The sequence below is a fragment of the Solea senegalensis genome, linkage group LG1, assembly GCF_019176455.1.
Source record: "Solea senegalensis isolate Sse05_10M linkage group LG1, IFAPA_SoseM_1, whole genome shotgun sequence".
Lineage (NCBI taxonomy): Eukaryota > Metazoa > Chordata > Actinopteri > Pleuronectiformes > Soleidae > Solea > Solea senegalensis.
In genome coordinates, this window is record NC_058021.1 from 38,759,571 (window position 1) to 38,779,582 (window position 20,012).

At 40.4% G+C, this 20,012-nt stretch overlaps 2 protein-coding genes across 3 annotated transcripts; both read right to left on the bottom strand.

Moving 5' to 3' along the window:
- Positions 1-67: 67 nt before the first annotated feature.
- Positions 68-7,089, bottom strand: rmc1 (regulator of MON1-CCZ1). Its single transcript, XM_044028399.1, has 21 exons — positions 6,884-7,089; positions 5,758-5,834; positions 5,274-5,358; positions 5,137-5,193; positions 4,680-4,766; positions 4,422-4,562; positions 4,176-4,279; positions 3,974-4,063; positions 3,781-3,886; positions 3,581-3,689; positions 3,170-3,214; positions 2,998-3,051; positions 2,774-2,902; positions 2,557-2,663; positions 2,355-2,474; positions 1,926-2,003; positions 1,727-1,831; positions 1,580-1,648; positions 1,158-1,245; positions 927-1,064; positions 68-793 (listed from the first exon to the last, which is right to left on the bottom strand). The coding sequence occupies exons 1-21, from the start codon at positions 6,980-6,982 to the stop codon at positions 714-716; spliced, it is 1,968 nt and encodes a 655-aa protein (XP_043884334.1). The 5' UTR covers positions 6,983-7,089; the 3' UTR covers positions 68-713.
- A 580-nt stretch (positions 7,090-7,669) lies between these two features.
- Positions 7,670-18,006, bottom strand: LOC122776937 (coagulation factor XIII A chain-like). Of its 2 annotated transcripts, XM_044037753.1 has the most exons (18): positions 17,954-18,006; positions 17,359-17,444; positions 17,178-17,268; positions 16,739-16,915; positions 13,847-14,110; positions 13,579-13,697; positions 13,306-13,413; positions 13,050-13,224; positions 12,107-12,245; positions 11,749-11,852; positions 11,576-11,664; positions 10,939-11,092; positions 10,750-10,859; positions 10,059-10,224; positions 9,815-9,969; positions 9,254-9,390; positions 9,059-9,164; positions 7,670-8,235 (listed from the first exon to the last, which is right to left on the bottom strand). In XM_044037753.1, the coding sequence occupies exons 2-18, from the start codon at positions 17,407-17,409 to the stop codon at positions 8,200-8,202; spliced, it is 2,181 nt and encodes a 726-aa protein (XP_043893688.1). In that variant the 5' UTR covers positions 17,410-17,444; positions 17,954-18,006; the 3' UTR covers positions 7,670-8,199. The 2 variants fall into 2 exon arrangements, with proteins under 2 accessions (XP_043893688.1, XP_043893699.1); XM_044037764.1 differs by lacking the exon at positions 17,954-18,006 and having other exon boundaries at positions 17,359-17,451.
- Between the last annotated feature and the right edge of the window lie 2,006 nt (positions 18,007-20,012).

A 20,012-nucleotide genomic window follows, 5' to 3' on the forward strand; every position in this document is an offset into this window, starting at 1 on the left:
TAGTTTAGTGTCTATATAAAGTATAATTTGTATAATAAAGTCAAATAAAATCATCAGAAAATCAAAACTCTTGTACCTAGTTTATTTTTTTTCATCGTACACAAGAAACATCACACTCTCATTTTCATAATCGTCATACTCACTTCTTCATCACAGAAAATAAATAACATTTCTTAGTCATGTGTTTCATATGTACAGCCTCTGGCTCCGCCCACAACCTTTCCTGAGCTTTATTATCAACCACCGTGTCTGTTTTTTTTCACATGATCAAAGTTTGACATTCAAACGTTATCGTTGTCAAAACATGACTCTTTTAAACTTAAATCACATTAGTTTCGTCTCTGATTCATCGCGGTAATTTTTAAATAAAAACTTGGTGTGACTGTAAAAACATTACGTTTCTTTTAAGTATTCATAAATGTTGACGTTGTTGCTTGTTCATCCAGTCTTTTATTGTGATGTTTTTGGCCCAGTTAAAAAACAGTTATTGACCGTGAATGACAGTTAATAACCAGGTAATAAAAACCGCTGCTGACCAGGTTTTTTTTTTTTTAACTGTTACTGTTGTAATGTTACTTTATTAACCACCAGTTATTACCTGTTAATATCAGTTAATTAACAGCTAATCACGGTTTGTTACCAGTTAATAATGGTTACAGACCTTTAACCGCTGTTATTATGAGTAGTTAACAGTAGTTAATGACAGCTGATGTTTACACAGTTGAAGGTTTCATCAGTGATTGTTCACCAAACAGCTGTTTGAAGTGGGTCACATGCTCCTCACAGTGTTCTCCTAAACAAACAAACATTGTTATTATTTTACACACACACGTTCACCTTTAAAGCTACAGTCAGTGATTTCATGGACACGTGTTTATAATGACTGACATCATTTCTCAGTGTCTGTGCGTCTCTGTGTCTCTCACCAGGGTTAAAGGCGGGGCTTCCTCTCATTCGCTGGTTTCTCTGCTGAAATGATCTGAAAACAGTATAAAACAACATCTGGTCTCCAGTTTGACGAGCAGCGTCCAGAAACTTCCTTGCTGACACGTTGTCATGACTACCTGCTCAGAGACAGACACAGAGAGAGAGAGAGAGATGAAGGACAGGTGAACAGATGAAGGACAGGTGGACAGATGAAGGACAGGTGGACATACCAACACTGCGTATGAACCTCAGAGCAGCGAGAACTTGTTGCTTCGACAACAAAACCTCGACGATCTCATCGTTAGCCGTCGACAAACGCTGGAAATAAAACAACTGTTATAAAGGTGCTTGTGTGTGTGTGTGTCCAAGTATTACTAATGTTGTAGGGACCTAAACCTGTTTACACATTATGGGGACTTGTCTTCCTTGTGGGGACAAAAATCAAGTCCCCATAATGTAAATGACTAGATTTTAAGGTGAAGATATGTTTTAAGGTTAGGGTCAGGATTAGGCCAGTAGTAATTGTGGTTATGGTTAGAGTAAGTGTCCAGGAAATGAATGTAAGTCAATGCAATGTCCCCTCAAGTCATGAATGCCCAACATGTGTGTGTGTGTGAGAGTGTGTGAGAGTGCGTGTGTGTGTATGAGACACCTTGAGCATGTCCAGTGACAGTTGATGAGCAGGAGGATACGTGCTCTCCAGAGACAGAAGCAAACATGCCTGAAACAAGAAGAAGAAAAGGTCACATGACAGAAGGTGACCCCAGGTCTGTCACTCACATCCTCCACACACACTCACCAGAGGTTTGGAATCACTGAGAACATGATACTGCAGGAACTGATGTAACATGTAGAAAAGATTGTGCTGCACCAGAGTTTTAATCACCAGCTCATACAAATAATGCTGAAACAAACAAATACACACAATCAATAACAAGAACAACAAACATGGACGCTGTCAGAGGAGGAGGAGGAGGAGTCACTCTGCTCCGTTTTACCTGAACTGTGATCTGGAACTGGTTCAGAGAGCGAATGTACTCCATCAACACGGCAATGATGAACTTATGAGACACCACCTGTGTACACGCACACACGCACAAATGTTATCAGTTGAAAAAATATAAAGCAATAATTGAACCACTCACTCTCCCACACCAAAGCCCATAGAGAAAATCAGTGATTTTAATGGAGGGGACACAGGAACTGCTGGTCCTCTGCTGCCTCGTGTGGTCACTTTGTGTCACTGACGTCAATCTGAACAAAGTATTTTTAAAGCCGAAGTGTTAAAATAAGACATCTGAACTTAGTGATGGAGGCAGCAGTGGATCAACAACTCCTGTGTGTGTGATCTCTTTGGGCTTTGATGTGGGAGAGTGAGTTTCCCTTTAACAAATGTCACTATAGTGTGTGTGTTTGTGTGTATATACCTTCCTCTCTGTGAAAGACGACAGCACGTGTGTGTACATGTCTGATTGGTCAATGACCGCCTGAGTTCTGACCGGACGTTTCTGAGCGGCGCTGCCTCGACTCGGACCAGACTCCATTGCCTGCACACACACACAAACACACACAGATAAGGCAAGAAGAGCAGATTGATTGATCTTTGTGTATTGATGTCTTGTCTCTCACCACTGTGTAGCTTTGCTCCGCCTCCAGATAATCTTTGTAAACCTGGTTGAGTTTGTCGAACACAGTCGCCACGACAGGGAGACTTCCTTTCTCACCATCGTCCAGAACTGTCACAATAAAAGCCCACAGTCAGCTTGTTCAGTGTTTCAGAACCAGGTTTGTTAGCAAGTAAAGATTTCTCAACACAAGGAATTATTAATGAGATGCTGTCACGTACTTTGTGAGCAGACGGACAGGATGACCATCTTGCAGTCTCTGCGTCGTAACAGGAAGTCCATGAGTTTGCCTTTGTCCTGCAGCAAGTTGACAGCAGGGGGCAGTCTCACCTGCAGGTACCACAGGTAACCTCACACACACACACACACACACACACACACATTATCCTCTGCACTCATTCATAGCTCTGTGTGTGTGTGTGTGCGCATGTGCGTGTGTGTCTACCTTCATTGGCGCTGATGATGATGTCAGGCTGGAAGACGCTCCAGGACGAAGAGTCTGCAGTGACAGTGAAGGTGAAAAACTTTTTTTTTTCTAAAAGAATAAAACATGAAAAACATAAAATAAAATTGGTAAAAGTGAATTTGTGTTTGTCGAACTTTAAATAAAAGGATACAGAGCTGACTGGGCACGGGAGGCTGAGACGCAACAACTGCTGGACCTGAAGACACACACGCACACACACAAATAGTTGAGATTATGCCATGAAAAGATGAAAAGTTGAGATAAAGTCACAATTATGAGATACAAAATCGAGATAATGAGATAAACAGTCGATTATGGAATGAAAAATCGAGATTATGGGAAAAAATATCGAGATTATGATATAAAAAGTCGAGACAATACGATAAAACTTTGAAACTGAGATAAATAAAAAAAAGGGATTAAAAAAAGTTTGAGATAAAAATAAAAATTATGAGATTAATTCAAGATTATGAGATAACACAAGGATTAAAACCAGAGAGGTGTTTCCTGCCTCCTCTGGATGAATGTGTGTTTGAGTGCGTGCATGTCTGTGTGTGCGTACCTGTCAGTGGGATCCTGTAGGGGTGAATGGAGCGAGCAGGCAGGACAGGCTGGTGTGTGTTCACAGCACCATCAGGCTCCTTCAGCTTGATGTCGAAGATCAGAGACGTCTATACAAACACACACACACAGTATGAACAACACCAACCTCCTGTGGTTGCACTGTATAACTGCAGCTCTAATGTTCCACCTGTAAGTTACCTGCGAACTCTGGTGATGGACGACTACCAGGTTGTCGGCGACGTTCAGAGCAAACTTCCCCGTCGTGTTCAGCTTCAGTACGTGAGTCTTTTTACACGTGCCTTCCCTGAACACACACACGCACATGCACACAAAATGGTGCTGGAGAAACTGGAAAACTTTGAAATGGCAGTGTGCGTGTGCGTGTGTGTACCTGGGCAGGTGATACAGCACCACCTCTGCACTGGGACTGTTGGCCGTCCTCGAGTGATGCTTCAAATACATAACGTACAGTTGACCATATCTACAGAGAGGGGGCGCCGTGTTTTTATTCAGAAGTTAATGAATCAGAGAAGAAGAAGAAAAAGAAACAACAACAACACAGAAAAGTGTGAGTGGAGAGCGAACAGGTTTACATGGTTGCCATGGCGATGTCTCTCTCTGACAGGCTGAGTTTGGCTGGTTTTGGGACGACGGGCAGCTCGATCTCAAACTTTGACATCTTGGACATGGTTCCGTTCTGTCAACACAAGAACCAACGAAAAACACACCCAATAAGCACGACAAAACACGTTAAGATATCAGTCTGTCCGATAACTTTACCGCCTAAAAAAACCCATATTTCCTCATGTAAACCTTTCTTTATCAAACAGACGTCTCACCCTGAAGGCGAAGGGCTGCAGAACGTTCCCCTGCACGGTGGTGGACAGCAGGATGACGGCCGTCTCTGGACAGTACTGGTACCAGTTCACGTTAATACTCTGACTCTTCAGCAGCTTCAGACTGCGCTTGTCTGGAAACACCTGTGAACACACACACGCACATGCACGCACACGCACAGAGACAGACAGAAGTATCAGCGAACCCAACAGTTTATGCTGCATGTTCCTGTGGCTAGTTCTGAGGCGGAGTCACATGACCTGGTAAAACTCAATTCCCTGGTCAGTGATGAAGACGATCTCGTTCCAGTTGGTCCAACAGAATCCCAGCACGCTGGCGTTCTTTGTCTGAAATACAAAATCTGCGTTTTACACATAAGTCAAAGAGTGCTCTCCCACACCAAAGCCCATAGAGAAAATCGGTGATTTTAACGTCACACACACAGGAGTTGTTGATCACTGCTGCCTCCATCACTAAGTTCAAATGTCTTATTTTGTCACTTTGATGTTAAAAAGTCTGCATTCAGATTGACCTCAGTGACACAAAGTGACCACAAGAGGCAGCAGAGGACCAGCAGCTCCTGTGTAAAATCACTGAATTTCTCTATGGGGTTTGGTGTGGGAGAGTGAGTGGTTTATAAAAGTCTGTCTCACAGTGAGATAAAGACGTGAATGTAAAGATGTGACGTAGATATCGCAGACGTGGATTGTGACATACCTTACACTCCTGCGTGAACTCCATGTGTGGATAGTCAGGAATAAAGTTGATAAAATCCTACAAATGATTATGAAAACATCAATATTTAATAAAGTCAATCTCTAGGTCTTTAAACACATCACCGTCAGTGAACTCACCACAGACTTCGGGGTTCTCTGCACAGCCAGGATCTTATTTCCGATGGAGAACTTGATGCACTTCACTTCCCCTTTATCATCCATTCTTGTGTGACACACACACAAACAGAGGTAACCTTTACCTAATGATTACTTGACCCCATGATTTACTAATCATTGGTAAATAGTTAACTAACATTGACAAATAAGAAGTTAACTAATGACCTAATAACTAGCTAATGATAAGTCGATGATGAGTTAAACTTTTTTGTTGTTACGGAAGTTTGAATTAATTTACTAATAATCATAATAATAATAACGTCACATGTTACAGATAAGGGACAGGAAGAGAACTGGGCTTGTGACTGAAGGGTTACCGGTTCAAATCCCAACCGGGTCAAAAGGGCTGTGGTACCTCTGAGCAAGGTTGCTCCTCAGGTGCTGCTCAAAATGATTTCTACATTACAAGATCTTACTCCACGATTCCTGCAAAATCTGACCGTACCTGAAGGCAACGCTGCTCTTGTCGTCCGGACCTTTGACCACGACACCTGTGGCTCCCCCGGAACGCACCGCAAACACCTGCAGCCACAAATAACTCCACTTACCAACATAGAGAACAGACTCTACACTGTAGTGAGGTCACATCGCTGCACATCTTTGTCTATATAATGACAAGAAAACAACTCTACTGTGTCAGGTAGAGATGGGACGGCGTATGATAACAAATAAAGAATCAATCACAAAAAGTTCACCATTTTCTTTTTTAAAGATGGTGAAAGTGAAAAATATGCTGATATGTCGAGTTATTCTCAAGTGCCACAAGGGGCGCCTGTGTCTTTACAGAAATGTGCGACTGATTTATGAAAGAAGTACAATTAACGTCAAAGGTTAAAAGTAATATGACCACTGACCTACAAATGGAACGCACCATTAATAACAATGATATTTAACTTCTTTTTATATATAAAATAATTTGCCAAATATGTCCTAATTTCTTGTCTTGTATGACTTTGAAACAAATATTATATACAATATTCATATCATATACAATCTTCACCATATATAGAGAGATTGAACTTTATTTTAATCTGTTTCTTGATTGTGTGACATGTATTAAGGCGTGTGCACACCTGTTACAATAAAGGTTACATTCAAATAAAATAGAAAATAATCAAGTAATCACAAAAGCATGTTTTAGAGTTTTTTTAGAGAAGACAATCATCAAAATATGCAATTATTTTGGTCAGAATAATGTGTTATTTCACCTAATCCTTGTAATAATCTAGCTTTCTGAAGTATGTTTACATACATTTATTTCTACACCCTTTATTAAATAAATAATCTCCATTTGGAAGATACAGTTTAATTGATATTAATTTTCTAAATCTTTTTAATGTACTTAAACTAACTCCTTTCATTCAGCACATTTAAAAAAACAACAACAGTTGATTAAAGTGCTGTAAAATTACATAAATAAAACTTGGTAACATACTACGTTTTAACTCATAAACACACTGAGTCACACCACGTGACAGGCGGTGGGGTCGAAGAAAATTGATATCGTGTGTGGGGAGTTTTTGGGTGTTTTCAGCTAGCCTCGTTAGCCGCGCCGCTGCTAACTAGCTCACCTGTTTGTTTGCTTCATCGAAAAAGACGTTGTTGACGCTGGACGCGTTTTCAAACTGCACTGGTTTCTCACACAGCTCCAGATAATGTTCCTCACTCATGATGCACCAACTTTAAACACCTTTAAACACCTTTATTCACACTTTAACGAATCTGTTTGCTTCACTACCGCAGCTGCTTCCTGTTAGCTGCAGGACCCGGAGGTGACTCCGAGGCTTCCGGTTTTACTTTAGAATAAAAGCGAGGTCACGCGTCTCATGTATTTGTATTGAATTTCTTTAATAATAAATGTGTATTTAAAATAATATTTAAAATAATTAAAACCTTTATTAAGTACAATATACAAATTAAGCATTCAAAAATGTGAAACATATCACGTTTTATTTTTAAAATATAAATAAAACAACACACTCACTCTCGTCTTTAGGAGGCAACTCAATTCCGATATTTTGTAATAAAAACACATTTACTTCATTAGTAACTGCCTAAATGACACATTTTGATATGCATGCAATAATCCAAATAAGGGCAAATAAGGGTTTATTTCATTCTTTAAAGGTAGATTATTGACTTTTTACTGTTTTATTTCCCAATCTATTACCAAATATCCTTCCTGTCATCGTACTTAGTAATAATAAGTGTGGGAGGCCTCTCTCTCTGTACGTTAAGATAACTATGTATATAATTGTAGAAAAATTCATAAAGAAAACAGAAAGAGAATAAATTAAAATAGTCAAATATGTGAAACAAAAACAAAGAATGCATGTGGTTTTCAATATGCTTTATTGTTAGTAAACAGATTGAGCATTAACAGCAGTAGTTAAAGGCACAAAGCAAAGACAAATTAAAGGTACAGTCACATGTCTGTTGTTTAATCAATTAATAGATTGACATAAAAAATGTTCCTCATCAAACATAAAAATCACACATCCAGTGTGTGTAAATTCCTATTTTAGATCAATTTCGCCTTCTTAACAAATAGTACAAATTCATTTCAACCAGATTTAAATGGATTTATATTTAAGATTATCTTCTTTCTTATTTTTTAAATTTTTTTTAAAATGTGTCATATTTAAAAAAACAGCCAAATAATGATGGTGTTTGGAAAAATAATATCTATTCAGTGTGAGGAGTGGTATAAGATATATCATAATATCAGGAAGTACCATGTATGTTATAGTCTTCATGTCTGAATGAGGAAAGCAAATCATTTAAAAAGATGATTCCTGCAGTTCTGTCTGCTCTGCCCACTCTGTCTGAAGCAGCTGTGATTGGTGGAAATGGTGAGGGGCGGGGTCAGTTCAGTGAACCAATCATCTCAGGGAAGGACAGTGAATTCATTATATCCCCACATCTGAAAATGAGAACATTAGAACTTTTCTTAGATTCATGTCAATTTTACTCCATATATTTCTATCTGTGGAACCTTTATACTCTCCCACACCAAACCCCATAGAGAAATTCAGTGATTTTACACAGGAGCTGCTGGTCTACTGCTGCCTCATGTGGTCACTTTGTGTCACTGAAGTAAATCTTAATGAAGAATTTTAAAAGCCGAATGAACAAAATAAGACATTTGAACTTAGTGATGGAGGCAGCAGTGGATCAACAACTCCTGTGTACTGTGATGTTAAAATCACTGATTTTCTCCATGGGGTTTGGTGTGGGAGAGTGAGTGGTTTACAAACGTCTGTCTCACAGTGAGATAAAGACGTGAACATGTTCATAAGATATCGTCGACTTAAACTGACATAGATTTTATTAACTGAGTCTTTTGTTTAGTGGCAAAAATCTGTTTCGACACACCACACCAAACCCCATGGAGAAAATCATTGATTTGGCTTTTAAAATCCTTTGTTCAGATTCACTGCAGTGACACAAAGTGACCACATGAGGCAGCAGAGGACCAGCAGCTCCTGTGTCCCCGCAAGCTTAAAGCAATGATTTTCTCTATGGGGTTTGGTGTGGGAGAAGGAGTGGTTTACAAACTTCTACTTCCTGTTGGAAAAGTCTGTCTAACAGTGAGATAAAGACGTGAACATGTTCTAAAGATATCGTCGACTTAAACTGACATCTTTTGTTCAAGGGCTAAAATCAGGTTTTCCTCTGAAACCCTGAACGTTCCCTTTAAACGTATCCAGTAACATAAACAGAGGAGGTGGTGGAGGTCACCTGACCTGAGTCACGTTGCTGGAATTCAGAACAGCCACGATGCATCTGGGTCCATGCATGCGAGGCTGTAAGATCTCAGTCCAGGAGATGGAAGCCTGAGGAGCAATGGGCCTGAAACACAAACACAAATATAAGAATGACAATAAAACACCAGATGCCATGTTGTCACAGGTGTGTGTGTTTGTGTGTGCGTGTGTTACTCGAATGTGTGTGTTTTGACACTCATGACTTGAGGTCCATCTATGGTCAGGCTGACGTTGTGCAGCGTGCAGCTTAACATGTTGGTGAAGGACACGGTGACAAACGACTGCTGATTCAGCTGAGGCTGACTGTGAAGCTGTGAACAAACACAAACAGCTCAGTCTGCTTCTGCTAGTTTGTTGTTTTTTACAGTTTTGTGACACAGATGATTACGGAAGCGCATCGCATTCATTTGAAAAGAAAAATAACTAGTAATGACAAGCAGATCTGAATGAGCTTTCCTTCTGAACAACCGCAATATCCTCAGGTGCCTGCATAAAGTCGACAAACTAATGGTGATACCATCCATGTGACTTAAAGACAGGACAATCTCGCAGTGTCTTAAATCAGATCAAAGTAAAACGTGATTAAACTAAACAAGCCATCCATGTTGTTACCATTAAATTGAAGGAATTAAATTGTTTATTGTTTTAAATGCTCTCTAAAAAAAATTTCAAGCGAATCCAATACACTTCCGTAGATGAATGTGTGTTGAATGTGTGTTGAATGTATGCGTTTACCGTTAAGTTGAGGGGAGGGGTCAAAATGGTCACCACTTTCCTGGCGGTCAGTATTTGTCCATCAGCCTGTCCAGACAGAGTAAAGTAGAGGAACGGCTGATTGATCAGGTGAGGCATGTAGTCCACAGCTGCTGTCTTTACGTCCACACGCTGAGCTGTAACACACACACACACACAACCATCAGTGTGTTTATTTATGAAAAAGGCCGTAGAAGACTTGGATGTTGCGCCTGGCGTCACACACTCTGCTGGGCCGGCACTGTGACCTCAATGATGTCTGTTTTGAAATCCGGTCCAGGATATCCGGTGTAGTTGATAACCGCCACGCTCAGCTGAGCCACAACTGTCTTGGGAACGTCGCCGTTGTTCTGGAGCTCCACTGTCAGGTTCACGTCCTCACACATGACACACTGGAGAGAGAGACGGAGACAAAGTTCAGAGCAGGAGCACACCTAACAAAAGACTTACGAACACGTTCACGTCTTTATCTCACTGTCAGACAGACTCTACCAACAGGAAATAGAAGTTTGTAAACCACTCACTCTACCACAAACCCCAGAGAGAAAATTAGTGATTTTAGCTGAGGGGACACAGGAGCTGCTGGTCTACTGCTGCCTCGTGTGGTCACTTTGTGTCACTGAGGTAAATCTGAACGAAGATATTTCAAATGACGAAGTGACAAAATCTGACATTTGAACTTAGTGATGGAGGCAGGAGTGGAGTTGTGTGTGTGACTTTTCTCTGTGGGCTTTGGTGTGGGAGAGTCTTTTGGTAAAGAGGCAAAAATCTTCTGTCAGATCCTTGTGACACATGACGCTGGTTACTTGACTTCTGGCGTCTTTGCATTTACCTGTGACTAATGAAGTTGTTTTGAATTAAATAAAAAAAAAAAAACACGCACACACACACACACACACACACAACACCTGATTTACCTGGTCGCCATGGATGGTGACAATCAGTGGGACGTCAGGCACCTCAGAGTGATCCATTGCCAGGCCAAAACTCTCAGCCAGAGCCATCGCCTTCTGGTCCTCTGGACTATCTGCACACACACACACACAGGTCAAAAGGTCAGGCTATATCTAACTAACTAACTAACTAACTAACTAACTGTGTCTTACCTTGAGGATTCTTGTAGCTGTATGTGATGTCCATAGGTGCGGTGCTACCTATCGATTTCGTGTAAATCGCCTGTCCAACGAGTGTCTTGTCCACACTGAACGGACTCAGGTTTCCATAGCGATCCCTCTTGTAGCAGACGACGTTGCTGTTCACCTGGATAGAGAGGGCAACGGTCGTCGTGACAGTTTCGAAAATATGAGAATGAATCATAGTATTAAGAAATATAACTCATTTATTCCTAGCTAATGGACTAATGGAGCTGCTACTGTAGCCACAAATGGTGACTGCTAACATCAAAGACCTAGCTAAACTCAGACATCAAAGCCACAGCATATTGCTAACAACAGCTAATGTCAAACAATGTTTGTCTGGTGTCTGACTACTTTAGCTGGCTAGCTGGCATGTGTCAGCCGGATGCACCGGTCCTTTAGCAGGTAGCTGCTAACGTCAAGCACAAGTGGACAAGCTAAACTTAGCAGCTACAGTCAACTACCAAAGCCACAACTTCTAGCTACACTAGCTACTAAAGTCAAACACTGACTGCAGTAGCGGTAAAAAAAATTTGATTGTTGAGTTTCATCTCCATTTTTTAAAAAATAAAATAGTTTAGTTATTGGTTTTTTTTTGTCAACTGACCTCAGCGAAGACGAATCCGCAGTCAAACGGGTATGAAACCTCTCCGTCCTTAATGGCAGCGACTGAGGCTGGACCACAGCGGTAATATCCTGGGAACCAAACACAGACATACGGTTTATGATCCAACCATCTGCTTTAATGAAGTCATATGTCCATTTGTCCACGTGTCCTACCATCGCTGGTCTCCTGGGGCGTGGCGTCCACCACCTGCCATCCGGAGAATTTATCCGGCAGATCGCGACGATACATGAACACCTCATTCCAGCAATGGTAGTTCCTGTAGTGGCAGTTGTAAACATACCGTTACTGAAGCGACGTGTTGTTGTTTATTGATGATGGTCGTTTTTTTTACTTAAAGATCTTAAGGATTTCATGATCAAAGTCTTTTGCATTTAAGGACAAGGGTTAGATGTAAGGATTTGAGTAAGGATGACTGTCACAGAAAACGAAAACCTGCATTTACTGTGTATACAACCAATTGTGTTGACCCGATAACAACTTCTATTATGGTGTGTGTCTTTGTGGACCAACCATATGGAGTCCCTTGTATGGCGTCTGTCCGGTGTCCCATCCATCTTGAAGATGAGGTCGATCTTCAGGTTGCCGGTGTTGTCATGAGCTGAGGAGAAGTTAGTGATGACCCTCGCCGGGATGCCGAGGCAGCGCAGGACTGCACAGAGACCAAGATATTTCAACGCCAAATTAACGACTTCCAAACCAGCTGATATCACGTGTGACGGCCTACTTTTCTCTTTGACTGTGCTCCCTTCCCCTAAGCCTAGGTGCTGGTGTGTTTGTGGGTGGGGCGCCCCTTAACCGCTGATCAGCTACACCTGCAGGCTGCTCCTGAGGCCTGAGAGGCTTCATTTGTTCTCCATTTGTTTCTTTGTTGATTGGAAAGAGCACACACACGGACTGATCCAGTTTTTTCCCACTGCAACCCAGAGACACCACACTACTGACCACTGATTAATTCCGTGCTGACTTCCTACCCGTGTGAACTGGCAACCTGTTTTTTGTTGGGATTTGCAATAAAGCAAACATTTTCACTACATTCAACTCGCCTCTCCTCCCTTTTATTGTTTTGGCTACCCTAGGCCTCAACATCACGTCTTGAAATTTACTTTGTGTAAAAAAACAAAATAAAAGTCATGCAATTTTTGTAATTCATTTTCCGGTTCATGTCTGTCTACTGGTCTGCTGGTCTGTGGGTCTGTTGGTCTACTTGTCTGCTTGTCTTCTGGTCTACTGGTCGACTGGTCTGTTGGTTTGTTGGTTTGTGGGTGTGTTGTGGTCTACTGGCCTGTTGGTCTGTGGGTCTGTTGTGGTCTACTGGTCTGTTGGTCTGTGGGTGTTCTGGTCTGTGGGTGTACTGGTCTTTTGGTCTGTGGGTCTGTTGGTCCACTGATCCGTTGCTCTACTGGTCTGTTGGTCTACTGATTTGTTGGACCAGTACTCATAATGTGTCTCTTACAGGTGTTGAGGACTCCAGCGAACACCCAGCATTGTGCGAAGCAGATGGGGACTCCACTATTGACGTACTTCTGCAGGATGCTGGTGCTGCCGGTCCAAGATGTCGGGGGTGTTTCGTGACCGAAGTCGTCACTCCAGTTCCCCACCAACACGCCCTGATCGTCCTGAGCATTTATCTGAGGGAAAGAGAGAGGACGAAGCTCAGTGGAATGAAGTCCTCGTCGTGCATGTGGACGTATGTTCCGTGTTCTTCTCACCATGGCAGATGCCTTCCTGATCACCTTGATGATGTTGCCTCGGTCTGAGATTGGCATCAGAGATGTATCCAAGATGTAAATGCATGCGTCCAAAATGCCACGTTCAAACTGCCAAGAATGAAAATGCACTCATTCAGCTGAGTTTCATTCCTCAGAAATAGTCATGTCACAGAATGTTGTAATGACACAAAGATGTTATTAAAAATACATGTTACTAACGTAACAAGAACGTTATTTCAACAAAATGTAGCACTGTTAGAAACTTGTTAATACCTGTCCAAACATCCAGTTGCGGTGAGCGATAGAGCCAGCGGTCCCCTGATACAGCACCCCGATGTCGTTCAGGACGTACTCGTTGCGTTCACTCGCATTGGGGACAAACACAGAATCCTCTGCAAAGACAAAAGAGCATTACAGTACGTGCAACACGTCAAAGACTGGAGGGTTTGTATTTACAACTCAAGTTAATATTTATATTTATAGGGTTTATTATTCTGTCAGCCAGTAGGGGGCAGTAAAAAGTCTGTGCATGTGTTCGTACCTGGACACCAAGCGTTGAAAAGTAGATACAGGTCCGTCCCGGTGTCTCTGTTGGTGTATGCACCACTCACTGCGACATAGGTGCGAAACCTCCCTACGATGGCGTCAGGCCTCGGTGTGATGCCCAGAGTCACAGTGTTACCCACAGTCTCCACGATCTGGCCGGACCATGAGCCGCACGAGCCACTCGAGGAATGTGTGCTGCAGCTGTTGGGCCCGAACACCACGGTGATCAGAGAGCCTTTGTTGGACGATGGGCTGGAACCTGCAGCGACAAAACAGCTGCTTCACGTGCAGACACTGTGAGTGTGATCCACACTCATCACTGTGATTGCCGAACAACAGGCAAATCTAACAAATACAGACGCCATTTACAGAGTGGTGACGACCTAATAGACCACTTAGGTCACAAAATACAGGTTTACTTGTGGTTCCCAGAGTCTGTAAGAGTAGAATGGGAGGCAGAGCCTTTAGTTACCAGGCTCCTCCTCTCCTGTGGAACCAGCTCCCAATAATAGTTCGGGAGGCGGACACTCTCTCTGTATTTAAAGTTAAACTTAAAACTTTCCTTTTTGATAAAGCTTATAGTTAGAGCTGATTCAGGGAAACCTGGACCATCTCTTAGTTATGCTGCTATAGACCTAAACTGCTGGGGGATTTTCCTGTGGATTCACTCTCTCACACTCAGGATTTGATTATGACTTTTTATATGTCATTAACCTTGTCTCTTTCTCTCCCTAGTTTGTGTCTTTCCTTCCTTCCCTCTCTCTCTCTGTATTCTCATCATGCAGGTTGCAGGATCAAGATCCAGTTTTCGAGGCTACGCTTATCATCACCATTATTATTATTTTGTAATTAAAAAGTCGATATCAGTAACTGTATAAACCTGTAACCTGATACAGTTGTTGTGTATCTGCTACTGGTCTCCCTCTCTCTCTTCTGTCTCTCCCTCATCTCCCTCTTGTCCTTTCTCTCCCCCCATTTTCTGTCCCCCACCTCTCCACTGTCCCCCATTTTTCCTTTCACCCCAACCGGTCGAGGCAGATGACCGCAAATCTCTGAGCCTGGTTCTGTCAGAGATTTCTGTTAAGAGGGAGTTTTTTCTCTCCACTGATGCCTAGTGCTTGCTCATTGTGTGAACTGTTGGGGTTCTCTGCTCTCCTTGATGTTGTCTATGTACAGTGCCTTGAGATAATGTATGTTATGATTTGGCGCTATACAAATAAAATAGAATTGAATTGAATTGAATTGAATTGATGACACCAAACAAACGTGGTTGTAATTTGGTTGTAAAAAAGGGGGTGGAGTGGCTCAGTGGTTAAGGCCGGTACCCTGTGTGCAAAAGACATCAAGGTCGCAATGGTTGCAAGTTCGACTCCACCCCTGGCTGATTGTACTCAATTCCATTGTAAGTCACTTTGGATAAAAGTGTCTGTAGAACCTGATAATGTAATAAATCCCCGATAATGTATTAACCCAGATCATGTAATAAAAATTTGCACTAAGTCTATTGAAAATGTAATAAAACCTGATAATGTAATAAAGTGCATTTCCCAATAATGTAATAAAGTATTACATTAACGGGAGGTTATTACATTATCAGGTTAGCCTTCATTTTGCAGGTCCTGATAATGTAATAATTCCCCAATATTATAATATATATGTATAATAATTTAACAGCAGACCACCCGTTACTTGAGTTCAAGTGGTGATACTGTGTAAGCAACGCAAGCTCGAGAGCTCTAGCGCCACCAACAGGACAAAGTTGGACATGCATGTATGTACATTAACTTTTGACTTGTTCATCCGTTTTTCACAAACGTTGTATCACTGGAACCCTTGGGCCAAGCCGAGTTCAACGCATCCTTAATGTTTTTTTCGGCCATATTGGATTTTCTGCCATCTTTGATTTGATCCATAACCATTTAAAGGCTTCTCTTGTCACACATTTTGTGTAATCTTCTCAAAACATCGTGCAGATGATCTTCAGACCATGCCACACCAATGCATTAAACATCTTGAAATTCAAAGGCACTTGGCCGTGGCAGCCAATCAAACATGACGTTGAGGTCACCAAACAGGAAGTAAGCCAATTTCTCTGCAAGCCTTTAACATATTTAACCAAACTTGGTATATACAGTAGATTCATGACATCATCATTTGGTGACCTTTGACCTCTGGGCGGATGTTAAACAGGAATTTAGCCTATAGCTCGGCAAGGTTTTTTTTATCCAAACCAAACTTGGCACATCCTGATGATGCACGAATAACTTGGTGACCTTTGACCTCTATAAGAGCATTATAATCACAGTGAGTGTGATCATATCACAGTCGATCTATTACTTATTAATTATGAAACTGATGTTAGCATGTTCCATCCAGTTCAAACGCTTGTGCTTGGAGACCACAAGGAGTGGTGGAGGCCTGGATGCCGAAATAAAGTTCAAATCCATGTTAAAAATAGTCATGATGAAGACATCAACCATAGAGTTCTAAGTTCTAAAATTATGGCTTTAAAATTAGGTTGCTTAGCTGGATATAAGTTACCTGTGTGTTGTGTGTGTACTGTTGTGTGTTGAAATTAAAGGGGACATATTATGCAAAATCAACTTTTTAACCATTTAAATGTACAAGTTAAAGTACATACACGCATGTCCGACTTTGTCCTTTTGGTGGCGCTAGAGCTTTCGAGCTTGCATTGCTTACACAGTATCACCACTTGAACCCAAGTAACGAGTGGTCTGCTGTTAAATTATTAACATACATGTAAATATAACATGCTAATTATATATATGTGTATATATATATATGTATATACACACACACATATAATTAGCATGTTATAGTCGTGGTTCAGTATTTTGTGCCAAGTGTAAAAAAAAGAAAAACTCACCGATACGGAACTCGATGTGGAAGTCGTCGTCCGGGGTCAGGGGACGGTTGAAGGTCACTCTCATGACAAACTCCTGACCACGGCGGGTCACCAGCTGATCAATGTGGTAGCTGTCCGTGTAGTGCTTTGGTTTGTTGACCTGTTGACACATGTCAACTTCCTGCACCGTCAGCGCCCCTGTCAGGACAACACAGATATTAACACTGAAATAAAATGAATAATAAAATGAACATTTCAGAAGTTTTTCAGTAAATTTTCTTGTCTTACATGATTTGAAATTCAAAATGTTGCCATAACAACTTATATCACTCTTGGTAAACTGTGGTTACCAACATTTACATGCAAAAAAAACACAAAACCTAATAAATGCAAATAATTTGCATGACACGACGAAAAACCAAACTCAAATCAAAGAAGAAAATTATGAAATCATTGGCACCTTGTGGGTGGGATCTGGGTTTGACCGCTGCATCTTCATAAGGTTCAAATTCTGGAATATCATCGTCATCTCCCAGGTTGGTGGTTGGCACCTGAAACATTACAAAATTTAAACAAATAAAAAGTATTTTTCATTCTTTTTTTTAACAGTGAAATAAGTGAAATATTATTGGATGGAATACCTCTGCAGCGAAACGCCCCTTCGATTTCTTTGACACACGTGTTTGAGACATGGTGATACGACTTCACACCGAGAGTCAAAACAAACCTGCCATATACAATTAGAACCACTTTTAAATCTGAATCTAATTCAAAATATAAGTAATATTAACAGATATATGAAAATAAAAAGTTACAATAAAGGTAAAAAAAAACCCAAAAACTTACAAAATACACATTGAAAAGTATAATAATAACATCAAAGCTACTTTCTTCCTAGGTAAAATTATAACAAAATATTTAAAAACATGCTGATATATAATAATATATTATATATTTCCATCATTTAAAAAGCTCTTAAAAACAATGTGGTATAAATATGATGTGACATTCATATACAAGCAAACAGAATCAAATATTCAACAGCTGAGTACAATGCTGAGTAAAACTTTACATTTGTGATCAAATTTCATGAGAGGATAAAAACATTGTTTATCTGTTGGTGATGTTTAGACAAAAATGAGGCGAACACATGTTTATCCAAGAAAAATATACATTCATTAAATACATTTTTTGGGATTATTTTTGCAGAGAAAAAAGTAAAAATGTGAGTCTCACCGCCAAGAAGAAGGAGAGAAGTTTTCCTGTGGAGTCTCTGACGATCAGATCAGATGAAGGATCAGCGTTCAGCATCACTTTATATACACACACACCACTTCCTCTTTTCACACACACACACACACAAATTCTCGCACAGCATTCTTACCGAGGACCTAGAACCTTACCCTTACCTTAACTGACACATGTTAATGTCTGACCCTTAACCTAAAGCCAATTGTACCCTAAACCAAGTCTTAATCCCATAAAAGCCCTTTAAAGTTGTGACGACCAGACTAAATGTCCTCACTCCCTATGGTTCATACATACATATATATGTATATATATATGTATGTATGTATGTATGTATGTAGTTATATGTGTAGTTTCAGTGCTTGGTGAATTCCTGACTAGTCAGAGAAGCCCAGTGAAGTACTCGGCTCAAATTTGAGTCTTAAGCAAATAAATAACAATATGATTGTAAATATTGTAAATGATTATTATTTTTGAAAGATTTTTAAAATGTTTTCTTATTTTTATGAGAGCTGGTCTAATAATAAATCAATATATACAGTATAAATGTATAAATGCCACCGCTGCCCTAAATGAACAGAATCATGATTTCTGTGTCTGTAATGGTTCATACACCAGTTTGTAGAAGCTCTTTAACACAAAAGATATTTTTAATGCTAAAATATATATTTTTTTCTATGAATTTTCAAATGTACTGTTTTCCAAAAGAAAAAACAACAGTTAAGCACATTATTATTATTTCCTGATTAAAATGTAAAGTTATTTTCTTAGAGTTTTAGTGGTTGAATATATGTATATTTATATATATATATATATATATATATATATATACTATATATTTGTTTATACTGTATATATATATATATATATACATACATATATGTATGTATATGTATATATAAATATATATACATATACGTGATTTTGTGATTAAATGTAGATTAGATTAGATTATGGTTGTGATTATTGTGATGTGTGTGTAACATTCCTGTCTTTCCTTTAAGACAAACAACAATCAGGTTGGTAATTTGTTTGTTCAGATGAAGATTCATCAGTGTGTGTGTGTGTGAAGGTGACCTCAACCCAAACACACTGACCTGAGGTCACATGGTCACTCTGACCTCAGAACAGCTGACACAGTGATTTACTTGACTTCTGCATTTATTCTGTTTTTATTTGATTCGATTCATTTAATGCAGTTTTTGTTCAGTAAATAAAAATCGGATTTATTCTGCTGTTGTTTTTAATCTTAATTATTGATCATCAGTTTGTTCATCACAGCAAATTTAAACATTGTTTAAAAACTCATGTTTAAGAGTCACTTTATTAGTAAAACAGCTGCAAAACAGCTGGAAAAAAAGATCAACCACTTATCAAAAGACTCACTTAATATAATCTGCACAAATCTACGATGTTTTAAGAACATGCTCACGTCTTTTTCTCACTGTTAGACAGACTTTTCCAACAGGAAACTGAAGTTTGTAAATCACTCACTCTCCCACACCAAACCTCATAGAGAAAACCACCTTTATGGACATGTTTTCTGAAGCAGACTCTCAGCAGCAGGGGGCGCTCACAGCACTGAATAAACCCTTTAACTATCACATGACTTTGTTTTTGCGTTGTTCGCGTATTTTGACAAAAAGACGGGTCCTCTGCCTCTGACTTTGTCCACGTCGTCTCATCAGTCTCCAAGATCAAATGTCCAGACGTGAGTCAGTGAGTCTGTTAGTCTGTGAGTCTGTGAGTCAGTGAGGAGGTCTGAGTCTGTGGTCAGTGAGGTCTGTTAGTCCGGTGAGTCTGGCCGGGTCAGTGAGGTCAGTGAGTCAGTGAGTCTGTGAGTCTGTGTGAGTCAGTGAGTCTGTTAGTCCTTGAGTCTGTGAGTCACATGAGTCAGTGAGTCTGTGAGTCTGTGGTCAGTGAGTCATGAGTCTGTGGAGTCAGTGAGTCACGTGAGTCAAGTGAGTCTGTGAGTCAGTGAGTCAGTGAGTCAGTGAGTCAGTGAGTCTGTGGCCTTGAGGTCAGTGGTCGGTGGAGTCTGTTAGTC